This window comes from Pyrgilauda ruficollis, unplaced genomic scaffold (genome assembly GCF_017590135.1).
Source record: "Pyrgilauda ruficollis isolate IOZ18807 unplaced genomic scaffold, ASM1759013v1 scaffold183, whole genome shotgun sequence".
NCBI classification, from domain to species: domain Eukaryota; kingdom Metazoa; phylum Chordata; class Aves; order Passeriformes; family Passeridae; genus Pyrgilauda; species Pyrgilauda ruficollis.
In genome coordinates, this window is record NW_024517318.1 from 372880 (window position 1) to 398005 (window position 25126).

The window sequence follows — 25126 nt, forward strand, 5'->3', positions numbered from 1 at the left end:
TCAACTTAAATGTCCAGGGGACAGACAGTGTCAAATCCATGTGTCTTGGGGGGCGTGTAAGTTTTGTTTCATAACAAATGGTCTGAGACTATGCTGGCGCAATTTAAAGCTCTTTTCTATCTGCATTAAAATGCTCTGAGTATTGGACTAAAACACTTTCACAAGCGGGTAGCTTAATTTTTGTAGTTCCTTTTAAAAAGGGAAGGTCATGTAGGTGTTATATTGCAGGTTATCTTCTGTGATTCAGTAAGGATCATGTAGTTACTGAAATATGCATGGGATGCTGCTGGCAGCATTATTTACAAAGGGTATCCCAGGGAGACTTCGGGAGATGTTTTATTCTTACAGGCTAAATTCCAGACTTCTTTGCCAATAAGAGAGAGAAAATTATAGTCTCTGCTTTTCTAGCTTGGTGTGTAGATCTTACTGGAAGGCTTTTCACACCTGGATGGATTAAAGTTCCTGCTAAAAGCTGTTCATGATCAGCTGGATTTAGGAGGTAAATGGCACAAGGTGCTGCTCTTTTCAGGACACACCCATTAGGAAAATTCACCTGAGCACATTTAGTACAGGAACCTTGCACAGTTCCTTCCTGGCTTTGTTCTTACACTGTTATCATGATGTCAATGAAGTAATTCAAAGTTGTGTTCTGGGACCTTGAGGGATTCTTGATGTGCATGAAGAGGCATCAGCTGTCTCAGGGAACAGGGAATGGATCCTTTCCCCTTCTGGCGGTGTTATATATTGATTTTTGAAGGTCACCTGGCTACAGTAAACAGGATTTCTCACTGATGGATAAAACTGGGACATGGAATTGAAGGCACATTTAAACAGTGAGTGTTAAAAAGAACACATAACTGCAGAGGGATGAAAATGTTTTATAAATGTATTTTGAAGACTTGCAGGGCTTATGTGACTTTCATACCAACTAACTTAGAACTGTGGTTTATGGTAATTAGGTGACTTCAGTTGCTCACTGAGTTCCTGTTACCTTGTATTTACACACTTCATGTTAGCCTTGTGCTGCAAAGAAATGCTAATTCCCCTGATTTGCAGGTGTAAGTCAGACCAATTAAGCCACAAACTCTCAGTGGAATGTGGATTCTGAGTTCCTTGATGTCAGTGTGCGAGTAGCCCAGAAACATTTAGGAGTCAGATCCTTACATTGTGCTTCTGTGGCCTCCCAGGGCAATGTCTAATTTTGGGCATTTCTTTCTTCTAGAAACAGTTCTCCCCTAACGCATGTGTGTGAATCCAGCCTTATGCAAGGCAAAACTTCCAAAGCCTTTCAGACTACAGTAGCCAGGGCCTTCCTAAAATCCACACCAGTCCCTGTGGTGTACTACATTTTTATAAACTGCTCCTGAGATACCATTGCTGTGTGAGTTGTTATTCTGTGCCAGCAAGGGAGCTGTGCAAATCATTAACTTAGAATGGTCTGTTGGAGAGGTCAGGCTCCGGAGGGCTGGATTTGCTCAATGTCTGAAATGAATAATTTACCTGCAAACATAAGTAACAAGGACCAGGCAGTGGCTATGCAAAATAAGATTTCTGAGTAAATACCTTTTTCTTTATGGCCTTCTCTTTAATAGCTCTTCAACATTGTTAGGTATGTTTACACATTCAATACTTGAGGTAAAAAAAATCCAGAAAATCTATCAAAATAGCATGAAGGTGCTATTCCAACACTGATTTCTGGAAGGAAATATTGATAATTCTTGTTCTGTGAGATACACTAAATGAATATACAAAGGGAACAGAAAAAAAACAGTTTTGCTTGAGATACGGCTTTCTCTGTGAATTCTTTATCTTGGACAATAAGACAGAAATACAAAGATTTCCAAAGTCTCTGTTCACTCAGCAGTCTCCACCAGTACCAGATACTGGAATACTCTCCCAGTATCACTGGAAATCAGTCTAAGAACCACATCAAACTTGGTTTTCCTACCCACAGTAGCAGAGTCCCAGATACTCTGACTAAAGATCAGTCTAGAAGAATATTTGTTGAAGTTCTGTTCATTTTTCTGAGTTTGTTTTTCCTGTAGCAAATTGCTGTGCAGAAGGAAATAACTTTAACGTTACTTCTGTACTGGTTTGATTCTGCACATTGCAGGGTTTTGTTTGATTGGTTGGGTTTTTTTAAGATAAAAGACAGAAGAATAAGCAGAAATATCTTATTTTTATATATTTCAAGTGCATTCAAGTCAGTAGAGTGGCTCTCAAGGAAGCAGAAGAGATGTTAAGACCACACTGACCTTAGCTCAAGTGCCTCTATTGCACAGAGCAGGATTTATGCTTAAGTGGTTTGTCAAATGGGGTTAAATTTCAGTATGATAAATTTTAATTTTAAGGGTTATCACAGCATAACCTGTTTTTTATAAAGTCCTCACTACCACAGCTGAATGAATGGAAATGCCTCTTTCAGCACTGCACCTCTGTTTGCAGCATAGTCTTTCAAAGCATAGAAACCTTGGTTTGCAGCCAAAGAGGTAAAATGATGCAGTGGCCACTTGCTGCCAGCCCTGACAACAATTCCTCCAAGGTCACTCAAGATAATAGATGTAATAAGAATTCATACCTAGTCTGAGCATTTTAACACAAGAAAAAATGCCAACCCAACAAAAATAATAACCCCAAAAATCACAACAAAAAACCAAATCTGGGAAGTGTTGACTTTGATGTAACAGAAAGGGAAAAGAACTATTGTAAGCAAAGGAGTCAGGACAAAACCAGAAACTTCCAGAGCATATGTTTACAAGAGCAAATAGTGACAGGACAAGGGGGAATGGCTTCACACCGACAGAGAGGAGGTTTAGACTGGATATTGGGAAGAAATTGTTCCCTGTGAGGGTGGTGAGGCCCTGGCACAGGTTGCCCAGAGAACCTGTGGCTTCCCCATCCCTGGAAGTGTCCAAGGCCAGATTGGATGGGACTTGGAGCACCCTGGGACAGTGGAAGGTGCCCTTACCCAGGGCAGTGGAGTTGGAACTGGGTGATTTTTAAGGTCCCTTCCAACCCAAACCATTCTGTCATTTTATGATATTTAGCAAGTGAGATATTCTGTCTCTCTGTAATTACAACTTTTAGTTAAGGAGAAAATACCACAAGTTACACCAACCTACTGACAAATTCCTATGCTAAATATAATACAAACACTGTGCTGACCTCAGGAAATGAACCATTATCAAAGCAAATACATGTGTGCATGTCTTTGAAAGGGTTTGTGTCTTTGTACCTGAGTCTGAATTATAGGTGGGGGCTCGGCATTGAACAGTAGAAAAGAGGCAAAACAGTGTATTAGTCTTAACATTTTATTTTTCAAGTCACAGCTATGTCAGACATCACACAGAAAGTCTTGGTGTCTCTCAGAAATTGTTTGCATGTGTCTGTGCATTTATTTACCAGTAGAATTAGTGGGATTTTTTTAGTCTCTAATGCCTAGTGCCTACCTGGAGATACAGACAGGGACACTGCTCCCCCTCCAAGAATGTGAGCTGTATGTCCTTCCTTTGTCAGGAGGTCATTTCAGGTGCCTGGAGTGAGGTGACTTCAAAAGGCAACACTTCCAAATCTCTGCTCACATGGGAAAACGGCACACATGAATTGTAGCATAGATTATGCATTAAGCTGTCCTGTCCCTCAGAGGGATATCTGCTCATCACAGCATTTATTTTAAACTTTAAATAGGATGGTGGTATTCTGATCTATATCCAAGTTGCAGGATCCAGCTTAGTGGCCAAGCTACTCTGGCATAATTTTCCAAAGCAAATTCCAAAAATATTAACCTTAAACTTGCCCATGGCAAGCTGATATTTGCAGGATGGCTCTCATTGTCACTCCTGGACGAGAGACCAAAATAGTCTGCAAAGGTGGGAAGGTCAGCCTCTCAGACCAGCTGATAGGAATGTCTTTGGTTTGGTGTGTTCTGAAGTCCATGCACTCCCAAATTCCTAATTTCAGACAACACATACCAGGTGTCACTGAGAAAAATCCACTGTGTCCCATCAAATGTTTTGTAGCCCCTTCTGCCTCCTGGCTGTTTCACAGGATTATTCTACGTGCCTGTCCTCTACCTGGAAGAAAAAAATCTCCACTTGTGGGAGATTTGGAGCATTTTTTGGCCTTGCACAGACAGGGCAGGAGCGACGGCCATCACTACTCAGCTGGAACGAGATGAACTTGCTGCCAGGCAGACAATGAGGGCTGTCCCTAGAGCACTTCTGAGCCCCTCCCTGATCTCCCCTAACCTCTGCAATGACAAAACGACAGGGACTCTGGAGAACTCATGTGAATACCATCAGTGCAACCTACTGCTCTGTGTCACAAGTACAGTGTGTGTGCATCAGTGACTGCTACAAACCCCTGTCCTTTCCTCCTCTCTAATTTGACTCAATATCTATGCATTTTTAACATCGATGTCTGATTTTTTCCCCCACAGTTAGTTTAGGCAAACCTGGAAACCACAGTTCTGTTCAGAGCAAGCCAGTCCTAGAGGTAACAGTCTCAAAATGAGACTTAGGTAGGGCAGAATGCACACCATCGTCCCTGCATTGCTCTCTCCTAGAACTCTAGGAAATTTGAGGAAAACAAAACACATACTTTGTATATTTCTCTTCAAAGACCTTGCAAACTCAGCCTTCTTATTGTCCAGTATTCTTGCAATGAAAATTATTTTGTTTCTGTGGGCTGAAAAAGAATTTGGTGGGGTAACAACTGCTATTTGGCAGAATCGCAACACAATGAATAATGTATTACCAAAGGGCATCTGTACAGTTTGTGATAAGAACAATATGAAAAGCTAGGCTGGATTCAAAACCAGTCTCACTGGTTTCCATATTTCTGGGAAATAGTTTAATCAATGTTGTATTTTAAAAACTAGTCTTTCTGGTATGTTTCCATCTCCCCACTTCAGCAACTGACCTCTGTTTGGTGAAAAAGGAGCAAACTGCATGATCATAGTCACAACCTTTCCCTGCCTCTGTGACAAAAATTACACATTGTTCTAGTGGCAGCAGAGTGTCCCTTTCAGCACTTGCACCTCACATGGAGGACAGCTAAAGGTTGCCCTTCTTAATGTCAGAATACAGCTTTTCTTCTGAAGAGCTTTTATTTTATCTTACTATATGTGCACAGCAACGCATGACCTTCTTTATGGCCCTAAACCGAGATAACTACAGCTGCGCCCCAAATATCCCACAGTTAATCCTTGCAGGCCATAAATATAATTAATAGAGCCCTTTGCCCTCTTGCAATTAAGAGCATTTACAGGGATGAAAGTTTCTGGACTATCTGTTGGAGCTTGCTTTTTCTGGGCACTTGAAATACTTTTCCCTCACTAACAGAAAAGCAGGAATTTTGGATGGCATTGTGTGAAAAAAACTGAAAAAAACCCTTCCTTCTTTAAGACACGCAGATTGGATAAAATGAAATGTACTCAGAATACGAAGGAATGCTGATGTTCACTGTGCTACTGAGCACTTTTTATCAGTTATAATCTCCAAACTGCCAAAGGTGAGTTGCTCTCAGGTTCACTCAAGTGCTTGTGGAATTATCTCATGGTATCTGACCATTCTTTCTAACTCCTTCACCAAGGTTTCAGGAATTATATCATGTTTTGTCAAATTCAAATAGTAAAAGAATTATCATCTTATTACAAACAGAAGCTGGAAAAATGTGACACTCAAGAACCTGAAAACCACAGACTATGTGAGTGTAGCCATGATATTTTATGAAAAATCCTTTGCTAGGATTTTTCCCTCCTGGGAAGCTGAGGAGCCTCAGGAGAGAAATGTAAACAATAACTATCTGCTGCTGTGGAATGCAACAGGTGCATCTTCCATTGGTCCATGTGGATTGTTTTCAATTGATGACCAATCACAGCCACCTGTGTTGAGGCTGTGAGCAGTCACAAGATTTTGTTATTCATTCTATTCTTGTTCCTTCTAGCTTTCTGATGAATCTTTTCTCTCTATTCTTTTAGTATAGTTTTTAATACAGTATTTTAATATAATATATATCATAATATAATAAACCAGCCTTCTGAAGACATGGGAGTCCAGACTCGCATCTCCACACATGGGGCACCTGACATGACAATTGGTGACCTCTGAACGTGTGGCATTGATGGTCACCCCAGGAGTGACCACAGAGTCCAGCCTGGAGCTGAAGAACCGAGACCCTGAAGGTGGGCAGAGTTCACAGCCAGGTTGAAGACCGAAGAACGTTCTGAAGTTTCCCAGACGTCGTGTCCAGAGACCGCAGAGCAGCAGAGCTGCGCAGCTGATAAACCCTCAAGGACACTGTCTCAAGGTACTGTTAACTCTTCCTTTCCTGCAAATACTGCCCTTCACAGGATGGTGTTTGAGATCTGGGAAAAGATACCTGTGGAAACTCAGTTTCCATTTTCTGCATTAGATGAGAAAGTTATTAACCTCTGGCAAAGGTGGGGGCGCAAGGACAGAATCAATATGTTGGAGAGACATTTTTATGAGTTTTTCAAATGGACAAAATTCCATGGATTTTTTACAGATTTGATATACTCCCTCAATTTAGATATTTGGGATTTCATGGAGTCTGTTTTTGAGTGGGAATTTGGCCGGTGTCTTGGGCTGCCAAGAATTTATCCGGCATTCTCAGCCCTCTTCCGTGTTATGAAGCAAAGAGAGGTTGTGCTGGACTTTGTGGCCGACTGTCACAGCCGTGCGCCCTTCCCACCAGACACGGCAGGAGAGGAACCTGTCGAAGAAGACGAACCGCAGTTCCCACCCCCATCCCCACCCCCCAGCAAGGTCCACGGCTGAGCAAGAGTTTTCCTCTGTGCCCTTGGAGCGTGCGCAGACCGGGCCGTGTCTCCCCGGCTGTCTGCCCGCCGGAGGATGCCCTGGGCGCCAGTCCTGCAGCCGCGCCGGCCCCCCGTGCCTGTCCCGCTGCCTCCCGGGCCGGCTCCGCCGGCTCTGATGACTGCGCCTGCGCTTCAGCGTCCGCACCCCGGAGAAGACTCGGGGGATGCGCCCCCGCCGCCCGTGCCGGTCCCGCCGCTCCCAGCCAACCCACTTGCAGTGCAGGAGCATGCCGAGAACGGCGCTGAGCCCGCGGGACCGTCTCAAGAGCCGATCCCGGCACCCGTGCCACCCTCGCCGCCCACCCCGTCTGTCCCGCCAGCTTCCTTCGCATCAGACCCTGCGGACAGCCTGTCCCACCGTGGAGGGAGCGTGGCTCGACAGCGGATTGCGGGTGCTGCCCGGCTGGCTGTTTTCAAACTCAGTGTGTTTCATGGGTCATTTTTCAAACTCAGTGTGTTTCATGGGTCATTTTTCAAACTCAGTGTGTTTCATGGGTTGGGGTTGGGGTGCCTGCATTCCCCCGTGCGCCCCAGCGGCGTGGGGGAGGGGGCTCTTGTTTTCAAACTCAGTGTGTTTCATGGGTCATTTTGCGTGTGGTCGGGGGCTACTCCCTTGGGGTTGGGGTGCCTGCATTCCCCCGTGCGCCCCAGCGGCGTGGGGGAGGGGGCTCTTGGAAGATCTGCCTCTGGTTCCCAGCCCAGAGGGGATGGGAGTGGTGCCGAGAGGCAGGAAGCAGGAACAGTGGCGTTTGCCTTGCAGGAGCAAGAAAAACAGTGCAAAGTAAGCATTGCTTCCTGAATGTTCTACAGGTGAAGAGTTTCTGTGACCATTCCACATCAGCAGTTGATTGGGGTTTTGATTGGCAACAGATAAACCTGAAGAAGTGTTTGTTCTCTCTTCTACAAGGGCCCAGTAGAAGAGATTACAAACACTCTTTTTTTCCTATTTAATTTAATAAAGGGACATTGGTATGTCAGTGAACCAGTGCCACTGGTTATCTGGCATCACTACTAGAGGGGTTTTTTTTGAGTGATGGAACACCTCTCCTATGAGGAAAGGCTGAGAGAACTGGGAATGTTCAGCCTGGAGGAGGCTCTGGGGTGATTTTATTATGGACTGAAGAGACACTACAAGAGAGCTGCAAAGGGACTTTTTACAATGGCCTGGATTGACAGGAAAAGGGGTGATGGGTTTAAGCTGAAAGGCCCTGGCACAGGGTGGCAAGAGAAGCTGTGGCTGCCCCAGCCCTGGCAGTGTCCAAGGCCAGACTGGATGGGGCTCAGAACAAGCTGGGATACTGGAAGGTGTCCCTGCCCATGGCAGGGGGTGCAATGAGATCTTCAATGTCTCTTCCATCCCAGACCATTCTGTGATACTGTGGTCCCTGGAGAGGTAACTGATGTGAACAATTTTGATTTCAGCACCTTGAGAGCTGTGTGAAGACCTGCAGAGCACAGTGGCACCCAGCCAGCAGTGGGGATGGGTCCCCCACACCCACAAATCCGTCAGGTTTCCCTCGGGGATGCTGCAGCTCCTGGGATTTACTCACAGTGAGGTGATCACACTCACTGTGGTCAGTGAGGGGTGCCAGGGGCTCACTCCACTCCTGTCACCTTTAAAAGGAGAAGTTTGGTTGTGTATTCATTTACATAGGGTGAAGAGAACCTGTGGGATGGGGATGAACCTGTCGGCTGCTTTGTTCTCTGTTCTCCACTCCCCACCTGAGGTGGCCTTTGTGCACCTGGCAGCTTTAGGCCTCACCCTCAGCGTCAATGTCCCAGGAAAGGTATGAAACTGTGACTTGGGCAGATCTTATGTTCATAAATTAAGTGAGCCTTAATGTACTACTGGTTTTTCTGTTAAATAGCATGGTTTTTTAGCTAGTGGATGATCTGGTTTCCTACCTACTCCAGGTAGTAAAAGCCACAGCTGCTCCAAAAATAATGATTCTTGGCCAGGCCTTTTTTTTAGAAACTGGTGAATAGGGCAACTCAAACCATTGAGACAAAATGACACTCAGCCAATAAACCCGTGAACCTTTCCCTGGCCTCTTACCAGGCTCTTTTCTGAGACAGCTCCGATTCTTAACTCTGCAAATAAAGCTTTCTGCATCCTTAGGTTTATTCAGTGAGCTGTATCCACTAGCTCAGGGATGGGTCTGACTGCCATGAATGCAGAGAGGGCACAGAGGGTGGAAGTGGAAGAGCAAGTATTTTGGGGGATAGGTTCTTTAAGGCAGGCTCACCTGTGCCATGCATTATGTATTATGTCCAAGAGACTTATGTCTATGTCTTCTATGCTGACGGGCTGCCTGTCTCCTAAACCAATTGTCATGGACTTGTTTTGCCTTAGGTGAGCTCAGAGCCTTTCCCTCCATGCCAGCCAGTGCAATGGTATTCTCCACAGTGCCAGAGGTGTCCTGGAGTTCACCTGGAGATTTGCTCCCTGCTGAACTGTGGGTTTTGGGCAGGTTGTGGTCTAAGCTCAGAATCAGATCCAGCTGGCACAGCTGTCCCAGAAGCACTGGCTTCTCAACCAGATGTGTAAAATAAGCATCTAACAAGCAGGCAGCTGCTCTGGGGAGCTGTGAGGATCTCAGGCTGTGAGTTAGGGACCAGCATCTCGGCAGATGTGTGTTCAGTGCTTGCAGCATCCCAGCTCTGTGCTGGAGAAGACAGGGGCATGCTGTGCCCTGGCTTAGTACTCACTAAGCTCCCTGGGTGGAGGACATGGGCCCAGAGGCCAGCATAGAAAAAAAAACCCCAAAAATAACAACAACAAAAAAAACAACCCTAGAAAAAACAGGTGGAAAATCAGGGACAGGACTGCAAGGAGGGGAAGAAAGCATGCCAACACAGGGGTAGAGCCTTTGTAGCTCTGTAAAAGCTGGCAGGGCTGCAGAGTTGCTAAAGCAGCCCACAGATGATGCAGAGTCCTGGGAGCAGAGCTTGAGATAATTGTGGAGGTAGGAGATGAGGTAAACCCAGGCTTACAGACTGCTGAACTGAAAAAGAAAAGGTAACAGCATTTAATCTGGCAAGGAACCTGAGAAACATCGTGTTAAATGAGTCTACTCTTACTCCTGCACATAGCCAGCAGGAAGGAAAACTCCCCGGGTGTAAGGGGAGGGTGTGTCTCGAGGGGAGGACTCAGGGGCTGGACTGAAATCAGGTGGTGAACTCAAAGTGTCCTCCCTGTTGGAGTTGGCTCAGAGTGGTAGGGTGGTGCTGACTTTACAACCCTCCAATGTCAACTGTCCCTGAGGTGCTGGTGGATACTGAATACTGTGGTTCAGAAGCTCAAAATAATTTTTTACCTCCTTCTGAGAGAAGAAAAAGAAAGAGCTGTGGCCCCTAAACAGTTGAGGCCTTTCTCAGGTCAGTGTTAAATTCTTACCTCTTCCAGCAGCTGCTTCTCAAGCCCTGAGGATTTCACTGAGCCAATTTAATGCTGGTGGTCAGACAGTTTAAACCCCTTAGCTCCCAGCTATCTGAATAATTTTCTCCTGGGATCCCAGCACACAGTGCTCTGCTCTAACCAGAACTGCAGAGCACTGCCACGGGACCTGGAACTTTGCTGACTGCTGTGGCCTGTGTGGTGAGCACTCAGGGGCTGAAGAAAATGCCACTGGCAAGATCCCTGTCCATGACATCTCTGAATGGGCTTCTTCAGTGTGAGGATGAAGACCTGCCCATGGAGGATTTGTTGCTCTTCGAAATTTCTTGGGAAGTTACCAACAAAGGTTTGTACCACTCTTGGGGGTTAGTATTGCTGTTTTCTCAGGAGTGGAAGGAGGGATGAAGGGCTGGAGAAGATAGGCATTCACAGGGAGATTGGAGAGGGCTGCAGAACTGCTGGATTGGAAGAAATGCAGGTGTGTAACTGCGTGCTGAGTGTGGGCTGCATCTGCCTGGGTTTGTGTGGGATGGGCACAGCCAGGATGTCTCTTGTGTCTTTTTGTGTTCTACCACCAGGGAGAGGGGGGGTTTGAACATCTAAGTGATAAGTCTGTGTGTGCAGATATATAAATTGCTTTGTACATACTTAGATTTTGCCTTCCATGCAAATTCACTTAGGAATGTCATGCTGTACAACAGAGATCAGATGAGCTGTACAACATGAGAAATGAGGTGTACAACAGAGATCAGATGCACAGCAGTTTAACAGTCCCCCCTCAGCCTTCTAGAGCATTGTGGAGAAGAGACCAGGTCTGGAAGGGGAATAAATAAATAGAGCTGTGTTACAGCCACTGAACAAAACCCAGGAGTCAATGATCAGTGGCCTTTGTGTGCCAGCTGAAACTCTTCTGGACTGCTCTTTGCAAACACAGGTGGTGCCAGACAGGGGCCTCATTTGTTCATTGGTTGCTGCTGGTCAGGCAAAGGTCATGCTGCTTATTAGGCAAAAATCCTCCTGCCTTAATTTCTAATTCATTCATCAAATCATCCCCGTTCAGGTAGGTGTAGTTCTGCAAGCTTCCATTTTCACTGCAAAAGTGAGTTAGTATGAGTAAAGTACTGACCTCATGTGTGTTACTGTCCTGGCAGATAAATAGAGTTTAATCAGGAGAGGGGATCTGTAAACTGTTAAGAATTTAACTTTAAAGAGGAAATGTGTGTGAGTGGAACAGGCAGTACTGGGGTTTATCTCCATGGGGAAACTGGAATTACTGTTCTGTGATAATTTATGTTGTTTCACATTGCTCTTTTTATGGTAGTGAGCCCTATCAATACCTAGAGATGAGACAGAATAGATTTGGCAGTTTGAATCCCTGTGTGTTTTTTTTTCAGTAGCTTCAGCCTAAGCTTTTAGAGTTAAATTACTAAATTACACCTTGGAGCATGCAGCGTTCATTTTTGCAGTGTGTGTGATAAGTAAGGCTCTGGCAAGCAGATGGCAGCAGAAATCTAGGAAATTCAGGAGTTCTCACTAACATCTCTGAGCTCCACAGCATACATATTTTCTGAGTCATCTGGACCCAGTGGATGTAGATATCACATAAGACATTTAAGAGGAGATAACCCAATTAGTTTTTTCCAGAGCATGTACAAAATATAGTGAATCATTTAATCATCCATAGAGCTCTGGCTGACTTCACTGGCGCCAAATCAACTGACACAGCTAAAATTTACTATTCACACATTTTATGAGAGAATTAATATTAATAAAGTCAGTTTTATTCAGTGTGTTTAAAAGTAATGTGCCTTTGCTTACACCACTTTCCAAGCCCATATATTCAGACAGGGCTGAAGGAACATGGAATGGAAAACAATTTCTTCATTAGAATCTGACCTTGTGCAAAGTTTCCATTAACCAAGCTCGACTAGAAACATCTGTGCAAAATCCCTTTTATAATCCTTTTTCATCCTATTTTTCTGGCAAATTCTTGATACTGAGGGTTTGGGGGGTTTTTTCTGTATCTTCCAGGCAATTGAATGTCTAAGTCACATGGTGAGAATTGGTCTCTGGTGACCTAACTTTTGTAAACAGTTCTGGGAAAATGGTAGGGCACTGTGAGAGAGAGTAGACAGCAAAATACAGGGAGTCATCACGGAAGATATATAGGGTTAGGAAAGAATAGCTTGTAATGTATATTTCCTAGCTCCTTTAGCAAGAGGAATTGTTTACTTGATGAAATAAACTGACCACACAGATTTAGTTCTACTGCATATTTTAGTGTTTGTGCTGCTACATATGTTCCTAACATAGAGAGCAAGATAAAAATTTTCTGGATTTATTGCCTGACAAGCTAATTTTGAGCATTTAACATGAAGGTTTCTTTCTTCCTTTCTGGCAATGCAAAGGAATCTCAGAAAAGCTCAGCCTGAAGCTGGTTTGCATTTCTGAGCTGGTGTAAAGCTGCTGCTGCCCACAGGAGAGAGTCCCAGTCTTTGTGTTAATTTTGGTGCATCACCAGGTGCTTGGATACATTTCCTCCTTGGCCAGTGCTGCTTCTTAATAATCCCTCCATTTCTCTTGTGGCACTGACAATCAGGCTGAATTGTCAGGTGATAACAGAGCTCACAGGTGAACATCCATCCCCACAGACTATAAGCAATGACTTTCACAGGTGCTGAGCTGAACCTCTTCAGAGCCAGGGATGGTGAGGAGATCCTGCAAACTGGAGAATACTTGATTCTGTAGAAGTGAAGCAAGCATTCCATGGCATTTCCCTGATGGTGCTGGTTGTTACTGAGGCATGAGGTACAGCTGTAGGGAAGAAGATGGTTGTATGGACTCAGGGCTCAGAGATCTGTAGGTATCCATTATTTTCAGAGTCTCATCTCTTCTTTGTCAGCAGCTGGAACAGGGAAGTTGTCTCCTTTTGTTTTAAGAATGGATAATTTAAAATGTGCTCTAACAAGGCAGAGTTTCTACTCCTCCATGTTTCCTTTTTGCATTTTCTGTCCTGGCTGCAGCTTGTGCTAATTTACAACCTCTGACACAGAAAACATTGGCCTCTCAGTTACGGCTCACACTCTACTCTGTCTGAGCAAGCAAAGATAAGGTAGCTGAAGGAGAAAATGGGAAATAAAAAAGGCTCATCTGCCAATGTCACTCTCCCTCACCCTTCCCCCAAGTCATGAGAGGGAACTTGCCACCTAAACCAAAAAACAATATTGAAATCATCTGGCATTGAAAGTCCTCTGCCAAAGAAATAAGAAATGCCTAGGTTTTTTTGTGAGATTTCCCTCACTTTAGTTGTCTTTTCAGTGATGGGCAAAACCCCATGTGAAGTGGATCTGCAGTGTTTCTGTGGCAGAAGGGGAAAAATGCAGGCAGTGAAGGGTCCCAGTCAGCTGCAGTGCCACAAATCTGGTGGTAATCCTGGGGGAGATCTGCATTTTTAACTCTTTCTTTCTCTCCTGGCCATCATGCTCTAGTAAAGCAAGGTCTGGTCATACAGCTGTGGAAAAAATGAGTGGTTTCTTTCCTCCATAGCATGAAGACCATTAAAAGCTTTAAGTGGCTACCAAGCTATGAAGACTTTGGGCCTGGATTGAGTTTGTCTGTAGTGGGATTTCTGACACATTGGTTAGAAGGGGTGAGAATGTTCAAGATCTGCTCTTTTCTCTAGAAAGATGTCTTGAAAGTAATTCCAGTAATTAGATTAGTATCCCTTGCTGTACCACTCATAGCTTTTAGATAGAAAGTAGAAGAATGCTTAAAAATGCTGGGCAAACAGCCAGCTTATGTCATCGTTCAGCTATGAACAGCTTAGCTCAAGAGTCACTGGTAGATGAATCTCAAATATTTTTATTCCATCCCCATTGGAACGAAGACTGTGCTAAAAACAACACTTGTTTCAGCTCTCCCTGGAGAAGAGATCTTGGTTCAGTTTCTCTGTTGAAAAACTGGACTTTTGGAAATTAAATCCTGAATCCACTGAAGTCAGTAGGACCAGCATTTTACTTCCTCTGTGTCTTTCCATGATGAAACTTCCTTGGGAGAAGGTGATTACTGTAATTTGTGACACAGATGAAGTGACACCCTTTGGGGAGTGGGGATGTGCTGGCATAAACTTGGCATAAGCACAGCCTGAGAGCTCTGTGCATTTATAGAGTGGGGTGGAATATCAATGTCAAATAAGTTCCAAATGAAATCTTGTGCACTGGGGATGATACACACAGAAATAGCTTCTCAGTTGTGGACATCTGTCATAAGTTTAATGGTTCAGTATTATTTCAAAATGTGTTTGGAATGTCAGCATTTCAGAGAATGTGGAGATCTCTCTTCTGAGGAGTCCTGGCCACAAACATAGCCCAAAAACCACAGGAAAAATATCTGCTGGCTGAAGATGCTGGTAGTTTTTCACCTGACACATTTTACAACCTGATTTTATTAAGAATACCTCAACAGACAATCAGTCAATCAATCAAATTCCAGTCAAATGTTAGAAACAAGTTCAATCCAAATTTTTATCACACCTGTGCAGATCAAAGACACATTCTGAGGAGAATGGTGAAACAATTGATGTGAGAGCGATTGTAGCAGTTCGAATCCTGAAAAAAAAATTAAAAAAAAAGAGGAAGAATGAAAAGGAGATAGATGGGGGAAAGATTTTTTGTTGATTTCCTTTTAAAGTTGATTTCATTTATTGGTGGAAAGGTTAAAAGCATGTTTTAAAAAGAAATAATAGAAATATATTTATTTCAAGGAAGTTTTAAAATTACTAAAACTTAATATATTTTAATAAAGCATTTTGTTGAACATCAGAAAACTAAACTATTCCTGTATCAACATTTTACTGCTAATTCCCCTTGTCTGTGATATTCCAAACCAATTCTCTTATTCTGATCTCTACTGATTCTCTATCGGTTTTTTCATTTAGTCATTTCTTGTTTGTTTTAACCCTGTTTCAAAGTACAAAATTTGAGAGGCAGCATAGAGAAACTTGCAACATTTTGGTACATCCCTGTTGTTTGGAAAGGTTTTCTGTTTATAGTACGATCTAAAACATCATATTAGACAAGAAAAAGAAGGCTTACCAAATTGTTGAAGTGATTTGAGAATTCTGTGAGCTGAACATGTAAACCCCTACTCTGCTACTTGGTAGGATATGTAATATTTTGCTTACTGGCACAAATATTTCCGGGGAATTCAAAGCAACTTAGCATGTAGAAACTATCTCTTAAAAGATGTATATTTTGTTCCTTGAGTTTGCTATGGAGAAGTGTAATTTCAAAAATCAATACATTATTCTAGACATTGCTCTGTTCTCAAGATCTCTTTTTTAAGTTATACCCAACACTTCCTACATACATAGTTTCACTTGCAGTTTCCCTCTATTGTCAGTTAAACCTTATGCGCAGACATGCTTTGTGAGTCATATTTCCACAGTAACAGGGAAGACAAAAGCAAGTCTGGGGGCCAGGTAGCACTGCTTTTATCACAATTACCTTCTGAGGAGTTTTAACAACCTGTAAAATGTACTCCTTGGATTTTATCATAAGTACTTTTTATTGCATTTCAGGCAAATCAGTGCCCTGAAATGTTTTTTACCTTGCTGTGCAACAGATTACAACAGCAGAGCACAGCACACTCCCCGTAAGAGGCCTTCCATGCATCTTTGGCCCTTTAGGGCACACAGGGATCCTAAGGATAACCTTGTGGAAAGAAACACTCAGATGCTGGCTGTGTGAAACAAAGATCCAGGCTCTGCCCTGCCTTGAGCTGCAGCTTCCCCATTTCTCTTCAAATCCGTGGCTGTGGAAACTCAGCTATGTTGCCAATCCTGGTGTTGAGCCCTTTGCAGTATGGAAAAGGCTGATCCACGCTCCTAGGATGGGGAAAGGAGCTTTGCTTCACTCTAGGCATATACAGCTTTATCGTGGTATTTAGTGTCTTCCATCTTGCAAGTCATGTTTTCTCTTTTTCCTGGATCACCAGGCTGCTCTGCACTAAAATGTTTCGTCATTCTAAGCTCTGTATCCCTGCCAATTCAAACCAGCCAGTTCCATGACTAAGATTTCTACCAAGCCTCATATTTATCTGTTTTGGATTGAAGCCTCTTATGCTCCTATGATGAATTTACCACTCCATAAAAACAGATGTATCATGATAACTATTGCTTTATAGGTTGAATATTCTGACTTGTCTCACATAATTAAAATTTTATGTTTATCTGAATCCAAGCTATTCAAATAGACTCAGCTTGTGAGCAGAGGAACTTGGAGGGAAAATACAGTGTTATTTATCTAAGATTGCTCTAAATCCCTGTCCAAAGCAGCCATGGAAGAATATGATGACTATAAATTAGTTTCTTAAGCTTTTTGGTCCTGCTGAAGGGGAGAACAATAGTCATATGCATAGGTTTCCTATTAAATTGTTTTTCTCGGGCCAGTTCTTATAAGCCCTCGAAAGAAACTTAATACACCCAAGGATAGCTCAGCTATTGCTTTGGGGGCATAAAATAAGCAGGACGGCTTCTGCTGCGGTGTTAGAAACAAAAAAGGTTTAATAAAAGGCAAAATAACAAACAGAAAAACTCGAGCCAGGTGCAAGAGGTCTGCTCCTGGTGAAAACACTTCACAAAAGCCTTTTTACTCTTTTGTTCTGTTCTTTTCTACTTGATGGGTCAGGCGGGACTTGTTGGCTTCTATCCAGTTAGATGTTCTCTAGTGTTTGGTGAAGTCCCTGAGGTCCTATGAGGTGGCTTTTCACCTAATAGTTGAGAGAAACTTCTGGGCTTCTTTCCTTTTTTGGGGGACAAAGGTTAGTTTTGCCACTCTGTCATTAGGGGGCGCATTCCTACAGTTTCCTTCTGCAATTCCATGGCTACGTGATGTGAAACTCTTGAACTGACAGCTTGATTTAGGAACAGACATCTGTAAGATTCATGTCTTCTTTGGTCTTGAATTATTAAGGGTAATAATTTATTGTACTAATTCTACTTAGCAAGCTGGTAGATTGGATCTGCTTTTTTTTCTCTTTGTAAATACCTAGATTCCTGAGACTTGAAAATATTGAGACCAGGGATCCTTTCAGCATTCAAAACAAATGGGATATTTGTAGAGAAAATGCATTTAAGTGAATAATTTCTTTTCTAGGAGCATAATTAAAACTGTAACTCTGTCATTTGGCTCCTCAGGGCTGCAAGACACCAGACTTTACAGAGGGCTTTCTGTGTTTTTTAGGGGATACAGTTTAATTAATCTGCGAACTAATCTTCCAAAGTGCTGAGCAGCGTTAGCCACCGTATTGTACATAGCAGTGGCAGATTTTTAAGGAGAATTAGGTAACTTCTCAAGATTTTTAATTCTGTTGGAAGTGGTGCACTGGCACCTCTGGATATCCCAATAGCTTTAAAAGTGTAAGCCTAGAGTGCCAGCTCTCAGTGCCTCGCAGCTTTCAGTGCTGACTCCCTAAGTAATTTTGATGTCACTGCTGGAAGCTGTAGCACCATCTCCTTCCCTGGAGATGCCAAATATTTCCAAGGCTTCAACATTCAGTGGAGGGAACAAATATTATGTAGGAGCACCAATCCCTTCTGTGGTATTTCTTTTGCTCTTTGTACCTGTTGTGCTCCCTCTCTTCCACCTTGCTGCAGCTACACTCGTTGTCTCTGGTGTGCAGCAGCTGCTTGGCTTCAGGTTTTCCTTTGCCATCCTGCTCCCTTACTGGATTCAAGCATGCCCTATTGTTCTTCTGACTTGGTGGTGGTGCAGTGCCCACTGCCTGGCACTCTGGGGACTGTGGCAAAGGGGGGTTTGCCCTGCCAGTGCGTGAATTCCAGGGCTGGCTATGGCAAACTCTGAGCAAGAGCAGCTAAGGGACTCTAGCACAGCCTTTGCAAGACTAGATAGATCTGTGTTGACTTGGTGAGGGATGGTGCTGAATTCTCTTACACATTTGAATGCTACATTTGCTTTTAAAGCAGACAATCTTTTGGTGAAAGATGCTACAGACATTTATGTAGTCAGTGTAGGCTACATTCCCTCCAACTTGAGCAACTCTTCAAGACTGATAATGGAGCAAGACTCCTTATGCTTTGAGGATATTGGGTTAAGTTCATTTTTATAGCTAGCAATCAATGAAATCCTGCAGTTCCTCAACTTCTCTTAGTGATTTGTGTCAAACAAGCTCAGTTCTTACCATGTGATGAAAAGTAGGTTTGAAAATTATAACTGAAGCAATAAAACAAAAGCAGAAGGCTGTGCTTGGGATGCAGCAGAATCAAGATCAGACATGGGAGAGTGGAAGTATGAGGCCCAGGATTTTAATCCCCGGATTGAACAGTGAAGCTCTAATATTGTATAAGAGACTGAACTCCTATTTAGTTGACTGAGGCTGTATTTCACTTAAAGTATACATATGTGAGGGGATTTAACTAGCAGTGCATCTGATCCACAGATGGGTTGGAGCTTAGTACAGAGATCTGTAGCCTGTGCCCCTTTCTAATTTTTGTTCTTTGTGATCGTCTTTTGCAGTAGGAGGCATTTACACTGTGATCCAGACAAAATCCAAAACTACAGCAGATGAATGGGGTGAAAACTATTTCCTGATTGGCCCCTATTTTGAGCAGAATGTGAAGACTCAGGTGGAATTCTCTGAACCTCCAAACCCTGCAGTTAAGAAGGCAATGGACACCATGAAAAGCCATGGGTGTCAGGTAAATCAGATATGCTGCTGCTTCCCAGGGCAACAAATCTGACTCTGAGGAGATTAAAGTTTGAGTTAATGCTCTTGTTTTTCCACTTGACACAGCAGTCCTGGTCAATGTCACAATGGGAAAGGCTCGGAATCCACTGTTAGAACAGCAGAGTCAATTCATTAAAGTTTATTTTTGAGGAGAAACCAGTTCATCCAATTATGGGTTTTAACAGTCATTTATCTGCAAGGCTGCTTAACTGGATTAATGACTTATTTATTTGGTCTCTTAAGTATGGTGAGATTTTAGTACATATAATATGACCTTACTTTGTGCCCTTACATTTCTCATTCTTGCATAGGAGTGAGACGTGTTTCATTAGCTCTCAATTTTTCTAATGTAGCATAAAAATATTGAGTTGAAAACCAGAAAAGGACTCAAGAAAAGCACTGAGGTGACAAAGGATCCACTTCCTCAGTTCAGTGCAACCAGCTGTCAGTTCCCTGAGAAGAGAGGTTAAACCACAACACAACACTCCTTTTCCAGCATGATTTTTAGCCAGTGTTTTCTGTGTGATCTCATGGCCTTTCTGAGGCTCGGTTTCTCCAACAATAAAGTAGGAATAAACTTCTTCCTATCAAGATTATCTGCTAAAAGAAATAGATTATCTGCTGTGTTGATGGGCAGTTATTAAGCTGCAAGCAGCTTTGGTTACCTGAAAATGGGTGGAAGGTAACTCATGCTAAATTTGACCTCCTTTCTTGAAGTCCTTATCAGAGGTGTAGAACTCGCTGACTCATTGTGGAGTCCCTCCGAGATGCCAGTTTGCAGGAGGAAAAATTGTCTGCTCATACTGTGTGCTGAACAGATGTGGAGAGCATCAGAGGCAGCAGCAGGGAGGGATTCTTACTGTTGCTGAGGGGATTGATACACTTCAGTGCAGAAGTTCTTGGGTTGCCACTAGCTATGACACTGGCAATGTGTTGTCTCCCTTTGTAAGAGCAGTTGTGCTGTTCTTAGGACCTAATGCCCGGTTGTGCAGATGCCTTTTGTTGGATGAGTATGTGCCACAGCTTGGGAGGGTGTCTGTTGGGGACACTGACATGATGCTTGAATTGTACAGGCTCAAACTCAAAGGTCCAATCTGTCATTTCTTATCTTTATCATATTTTCATAGGTGATTGATCAAGTTTTCCATGTTGCCGCTGTAACAATCCTGTGTAACAGACTGTTACAGAAAGACTTCTGGGGCAGATTGATTGCAATGCCTTATGTTGTTCCAGCAATGCATCTAATTTGATCAGCTACCTCTGCCAGCCCAACATGTGCATGGTGCTACTGGAGTATTCATATACAGCAGCAAATCTGTCCCAGGGATGCCAAATATAGCTTTGATCTCCAATAATGACGTTCTCGTTTCCAGGAGCTGCACTTATCCTCTTAACATTTATGTCTGGATTTTGCTTATGCATCACAATGGATGGTTTTAAACCAGGGGACCTAGGAATGCTTCCAAACTTCTCAGGTCAGGTGTGTTCCTTGCCACAACTTGACCATGTATTTAGATGAAGTCTGGGTTCCCTGCTTTTTTAACCTCATTTTCCTTAATAGCAAATCTGGACAGTCTGAAATAAATACATGAGGAGTGAAAAGGAGCAAACCAGTCTTTGTTAGGCCTTGTACTTTTTGTGAAAACAGGCCAAAACCTTTTATCTTACTTGTTTTCAAGACCTGACCTCTCTTCAGCTCATTGCAGTGTCAGGGCTGGGTTCAACTCCTGAGGTCCCAGTTGTTTTGGTGGTAGATTTAATGTGAAATTATTTGAATTTGCAGACTGTAGTGTGGGCCCAGCTGGGTTGGGCAAGCCAGTGATGGCAGTGAAGTTGTAAATACTCTTAGAAATGTTTAACTATACCAATGGAGACAAAGCAGGAAAGCTGCATTTTTAGCCTGATGTGATTTTAGGTGTTGTGATTGATCCTTTTAGGTATTCCGATTGATCCTTCCACTCTTCGAAATGGAAGTGGAATCCTTCCCCTCTGTGCTGCTTGGGAAGAAGGAAGAAATGTCATGGTAGATACAGGCAACAAGCATCAGTCCTACAAAACCTCTCCCCAGTAATCTAACATAAACAGCAAAAGACTGGAGACAATGAATAAAAGAAAATAATAATTTTAAAATAAGAACAGAACTGGCATAGATACTTCAATAAGAAGACCTCATTATTCAAGCAAGTGCGGTCTTCCTAACCTTTTTTTTCTTTCATGGAAAATAAGTTACTATTGCAATGAAAATCTAAAATGAAAGACTTAAAAATAAAATGTTCATCAAGATTATAGTTTCCTTTGCTTCAGTATTGCTCCATGTATTTTGCAAAGAAAATTGCAAGTCCTGGGTTGTAGGACTGTGAATACACATTCCTTGTGTGAAACACTTCAGATTTGATGGATGAAGATTGTTGTGCTAACTGGCCTTTGCATTCACTTTAACATTTTCTTTCTATCCTTCTTTTCCCTGTCTCTTTTCCATAGGTCTTTTTTGGAAGATGGCTGATAGAGGGCAGCCCTTATGTCTTACTGTTTGATATAGGATCAGCAGCTTGGAACCTGGACAAGTGGAAAAGTGAATTTTGGGAAGTCAGCAACATAGGGATCCCTTTTCATGACCGAGAAGCCAACGATGCTGTGATTTTTGGATCATTAACAGCCTGGTTTTTGAAAGAGGTACAATTTTTAAATCTAGAAATTTGCAGACCAAAACCACCTTGGGATGTGGTTCCTATTCTCCAGTTTGAAAACCAAAATTTTTAGGAAGTTGATCTTAATGTAAATCAAATTTGTATTTAAAATGTAAATGTTTAGTGGTCATTCAACTATATTTTTCAAGAAGAAAGGTAGTGGGGCTGCCCAGCGTAGAGTCTTGAGCGACTGTGCTTGCCAGAGTCCTCTGACACTCTAGTAAGGGGTCTGTTCTGAGGTGCTAGAGAGGCACACGTTTTTCTTGGGCTGAGGACTAGGGCTGATGAAAATCAAGGCAAGTGTCCTCTTAAAATTGTATTGTTTTGTCACAAGAAGGAAAGCAAGCATACAAAAGGCTTCACCAAAAAAAAAAAAAAAAGTTCTCTGGGGCTGGGATGATGGGATAATGTATGTTTTATGTATTTCTTTGTATTTTCAGCTTTCCTGTCAGTTTGATGACAAGCCAAATATAATTGCCCACTTCCACGAGTGGCAGGCAGGAGTGGGTTTAATCCTGTCTCGATCACAAAAACTTCCCGTTGCCACAATTTTTACTACCCATGCGACTCTGCTTGGGAGATACTTGTGTGCAGCCAGTATTGACTTTTATAACAATCTGGACCAGGTAAGAGACATTTTTCTCATTCTTCTCTGGTTTTTTTTTTTTTTTAGCTAATCATCTCCTGGCTCCTCTTCTGTTTACGGTGTTACACCATTTATTGTATTTTCTGTCTTGTGTGATTGCTTATGACTGACCCATAGCTGGTTGTTGATTCCAGAGCATGAGAAATGGTATTTGTAAGATCATGAAGTCTAGGCATGAGTGCCTTTGTCTCATCTGACAGGTTTGAAAGCTCAGTAGAAACTAGTAAAACCTATTCAGCTCTAGCCAACATCTAACCCTTCAGGTGCAGCCTCACAACGCTCTTTCTTAATGTAACACAGTAGAAAAAATAACCAATAGCCCTCCTCTTGTTAAAAACACCCCAGAACTGCAGTGGGTCGTGGTTGCTTTGAGGTTTTTTCCCCCCAGCCTGCTTCTTAATTTTTACAAACCTTAGTGAGTCCTAATTTCAGGCATTTCAGGTTAGGCCTTATTTGTAACTGGCAAATGTAGGAAGTACTTTCTGAGTACAAAAGACTCACATGTGTTTCTTGGAATGTGTGTATACTGTCTGTTGGTTTTGATATTCACTGTACTCTTTCCACTCAAAGCATAACACAAACCAGTGTTTCAAGGACTCAAATGTTTTTAGCACTGCCCTCATTGGGGTACTTTGCCTGATCTGGGATTTCTCATATGGTCACAGACAAGCCTGAATTCAAGAGGTTTTTCCATTCCAGCACTTAGTAAAGGTAGAGGTACATAAAAGAACGACATCATTCATGCACTTCCTTGGCTAAAATCAGTGAAGAAAATTACATAGTTGGTAATTTTCAGTTGTATGTTTGAAGCTTGACATGTTGGGGAGCTGTGTCTCCCAAAGACAAGGCCTAAGCAGTTGTGTGCTGCTGGCCTGACTTGGAAACAGAGAATCATGGAATGGTTTGGGTTTTTTTGGTAAACATCATTTCATCCTGACCCCTGCCATGGGCAGGGACACCTTCCACTGTCCCAGGTTGCTCGAAGCCCCATCCAACCTGGACAGGGGCTGGACACTGGACAGGGATGGGGCAGCCTCAGCTTCTCTGGGCAACCTGTGCCAGGGCCTCACCACCCTCACAGGGAAGAATTTCTTCCTCATATCCAATCTAAACCTGCACTCTGTCATTCTGAAGCCATTCCCCCTTGTCCTGTCACTCCAAGCCCTTGTAAATCATCTCTCCTAGACTCCTAAGTTAGTTATGGTTGTTAGGTTGTTAGGCATTAAGGCAGCATGAACATCACAGTCCTGCTGTGTAGGAGTGCAGACACTCCTGCTTGCTCATAATCTCTCTGTGTGTATAATGTAGAATGGTTTGTTTTGATTCTGGTTAATTGAGTGAGCTGCAAGCAGTCTGGAAAGTAGTCTTTTTTTTCCTCAAAGCAACTGGGTTTTTTTCTCTTCATGAATACTTTTGGGGGCCTCACCCTTGTCTGTGTACTCAAAAGGTAATCTAACGATCTCACATGTGACTAAAGCTGCAGACTTTAATATATTTATAAACTAGCCACAGTATTAATATAATTTTTTCTGTCCACACATGACATGAACACCTTTATGTATGAAAGCACTGTCCATCTTGCAAAGCCTCACAAATCCCATTGGTAACCATCAGCTCTGTCACAAATACAGAAATGTCTATTCAGATTTTATTCTAAGAATATGTGGAATGAAACATAAGTATCAATTTCAAAAATCATTCAAAATGGCTGTAAATAATATTTAAGGGAAGGAAATTGTGGATTTCTAGGCCGTAATGCTTTATAACCTCTGTGGGTTGACATTTAAAGGTACTAATAGAGGAAATTATGTCATGCTGTTATACGATTGTTTAATATTTCTGTAGGATGCTAAACCTCTAACTTAACTGGAAAAGTTAACTATCTTAGTGAGGGCCTCTTTGGTTGTGAAAAGATCACCGTGGCCCAAAAGTCAGTTAAGACACAAGAGCTTGATCTCAAATACCCTAATTAAATAACAGCTAGATCTTCAGACATATTCTTGTTGTTACCTTCTAGCAGCAAATTATTTAGGCCAAGCAAGCAATTTTCTTTGTGAAGAAGATTCTTTAGGGCTTCCTAATGTTTAATCTTTGGAGAAAGCAATATTTTTTTAGAGCATTTCACCCCATCCCATCCCAAAAATAGCTGGGTTTCCTGTTTCAGTGCTATTGTATAAATGTTTTCCTTTGAAGTATGATTAAGTTCTCACGTTTGACCCGTGTTTCACAGCTAGAGCACAGTTCCCACCAGGCAGCAGCTGAGATGGGGGGAGGTATGGTTGTGTTTGAGGGTGCCAGGACGAGGGAAGAGATGAGAATCTTGACTGCACGTTTCAGAAGGCTCTTTTATTATATGATGATATTCTATTATATTATATTAAAATGATATACTAAAACTATACTTAAAAGAATAGAGAGGATCCATCAGAAGGCTGGAAAGGACAGGAATGGAATGATAACAAAATCTTGTGACTGCTCACAGCCTTGACACAGGTAGCTGTGATTGGTCATCAAGTGAAAACAATCCACATGGACCAATCGAAGATGCACCTGTTTCATTCCAGAGCAGCAGATAGTTATTGTTTACATTTCTTTCCTGAGGCTCCTCAGCTTCTCAGGAGGAAATCCTGGCAAAAGGATTTTCCAGAAAATATCATGGCAACAGGGAAGGATGCAGCTGCCAGGATGTGTTGTGCCAGATGTCACAGAAAAATGGCTGCAGCACAGAACGAAAGTGCATGGCCTTATTGTGCCTGATGCAATCAGGCGTGTGCAGCTCATACAGAGAAAAGAGGAAACCTCATGTCTTT

The 25126-nt window shown here is 42.7% G+C and overlaps 1 protein-coding gene across 2 annotated transcripts in view; it reads left to right on the forward strand.

Moving 5' to 3' along the window:
• Positions 1-10463: 10463 nt before the first annotated feature.
• Positions 10464-25126, forward strand: part of GYS2 (glycogen synthase 2) — a 41074-nt gene continuing 26411 nt past the window's right edge. The window contains exons 1-4 of one of the 2 annotated variants that reach the window (XM_041464755.1): positions 10464-10584; positions 18773-18954; positions 21465-21656; positions 22111-22296. In XM_041464755.1, the coding sequence (XP_041320689.1) occupies positions 10464-10584; positions 18773-18954; positions 21465-21656; positions 22111-22296 (681 nt within the window). The remainder of the gene's footprint in view (positions 10585-18772; positions 18955-21464; positions 21657-22110; positions 22297-25126) is intronic. The other variant, XM_041464756.1, reaches the window with a different exon arrangement.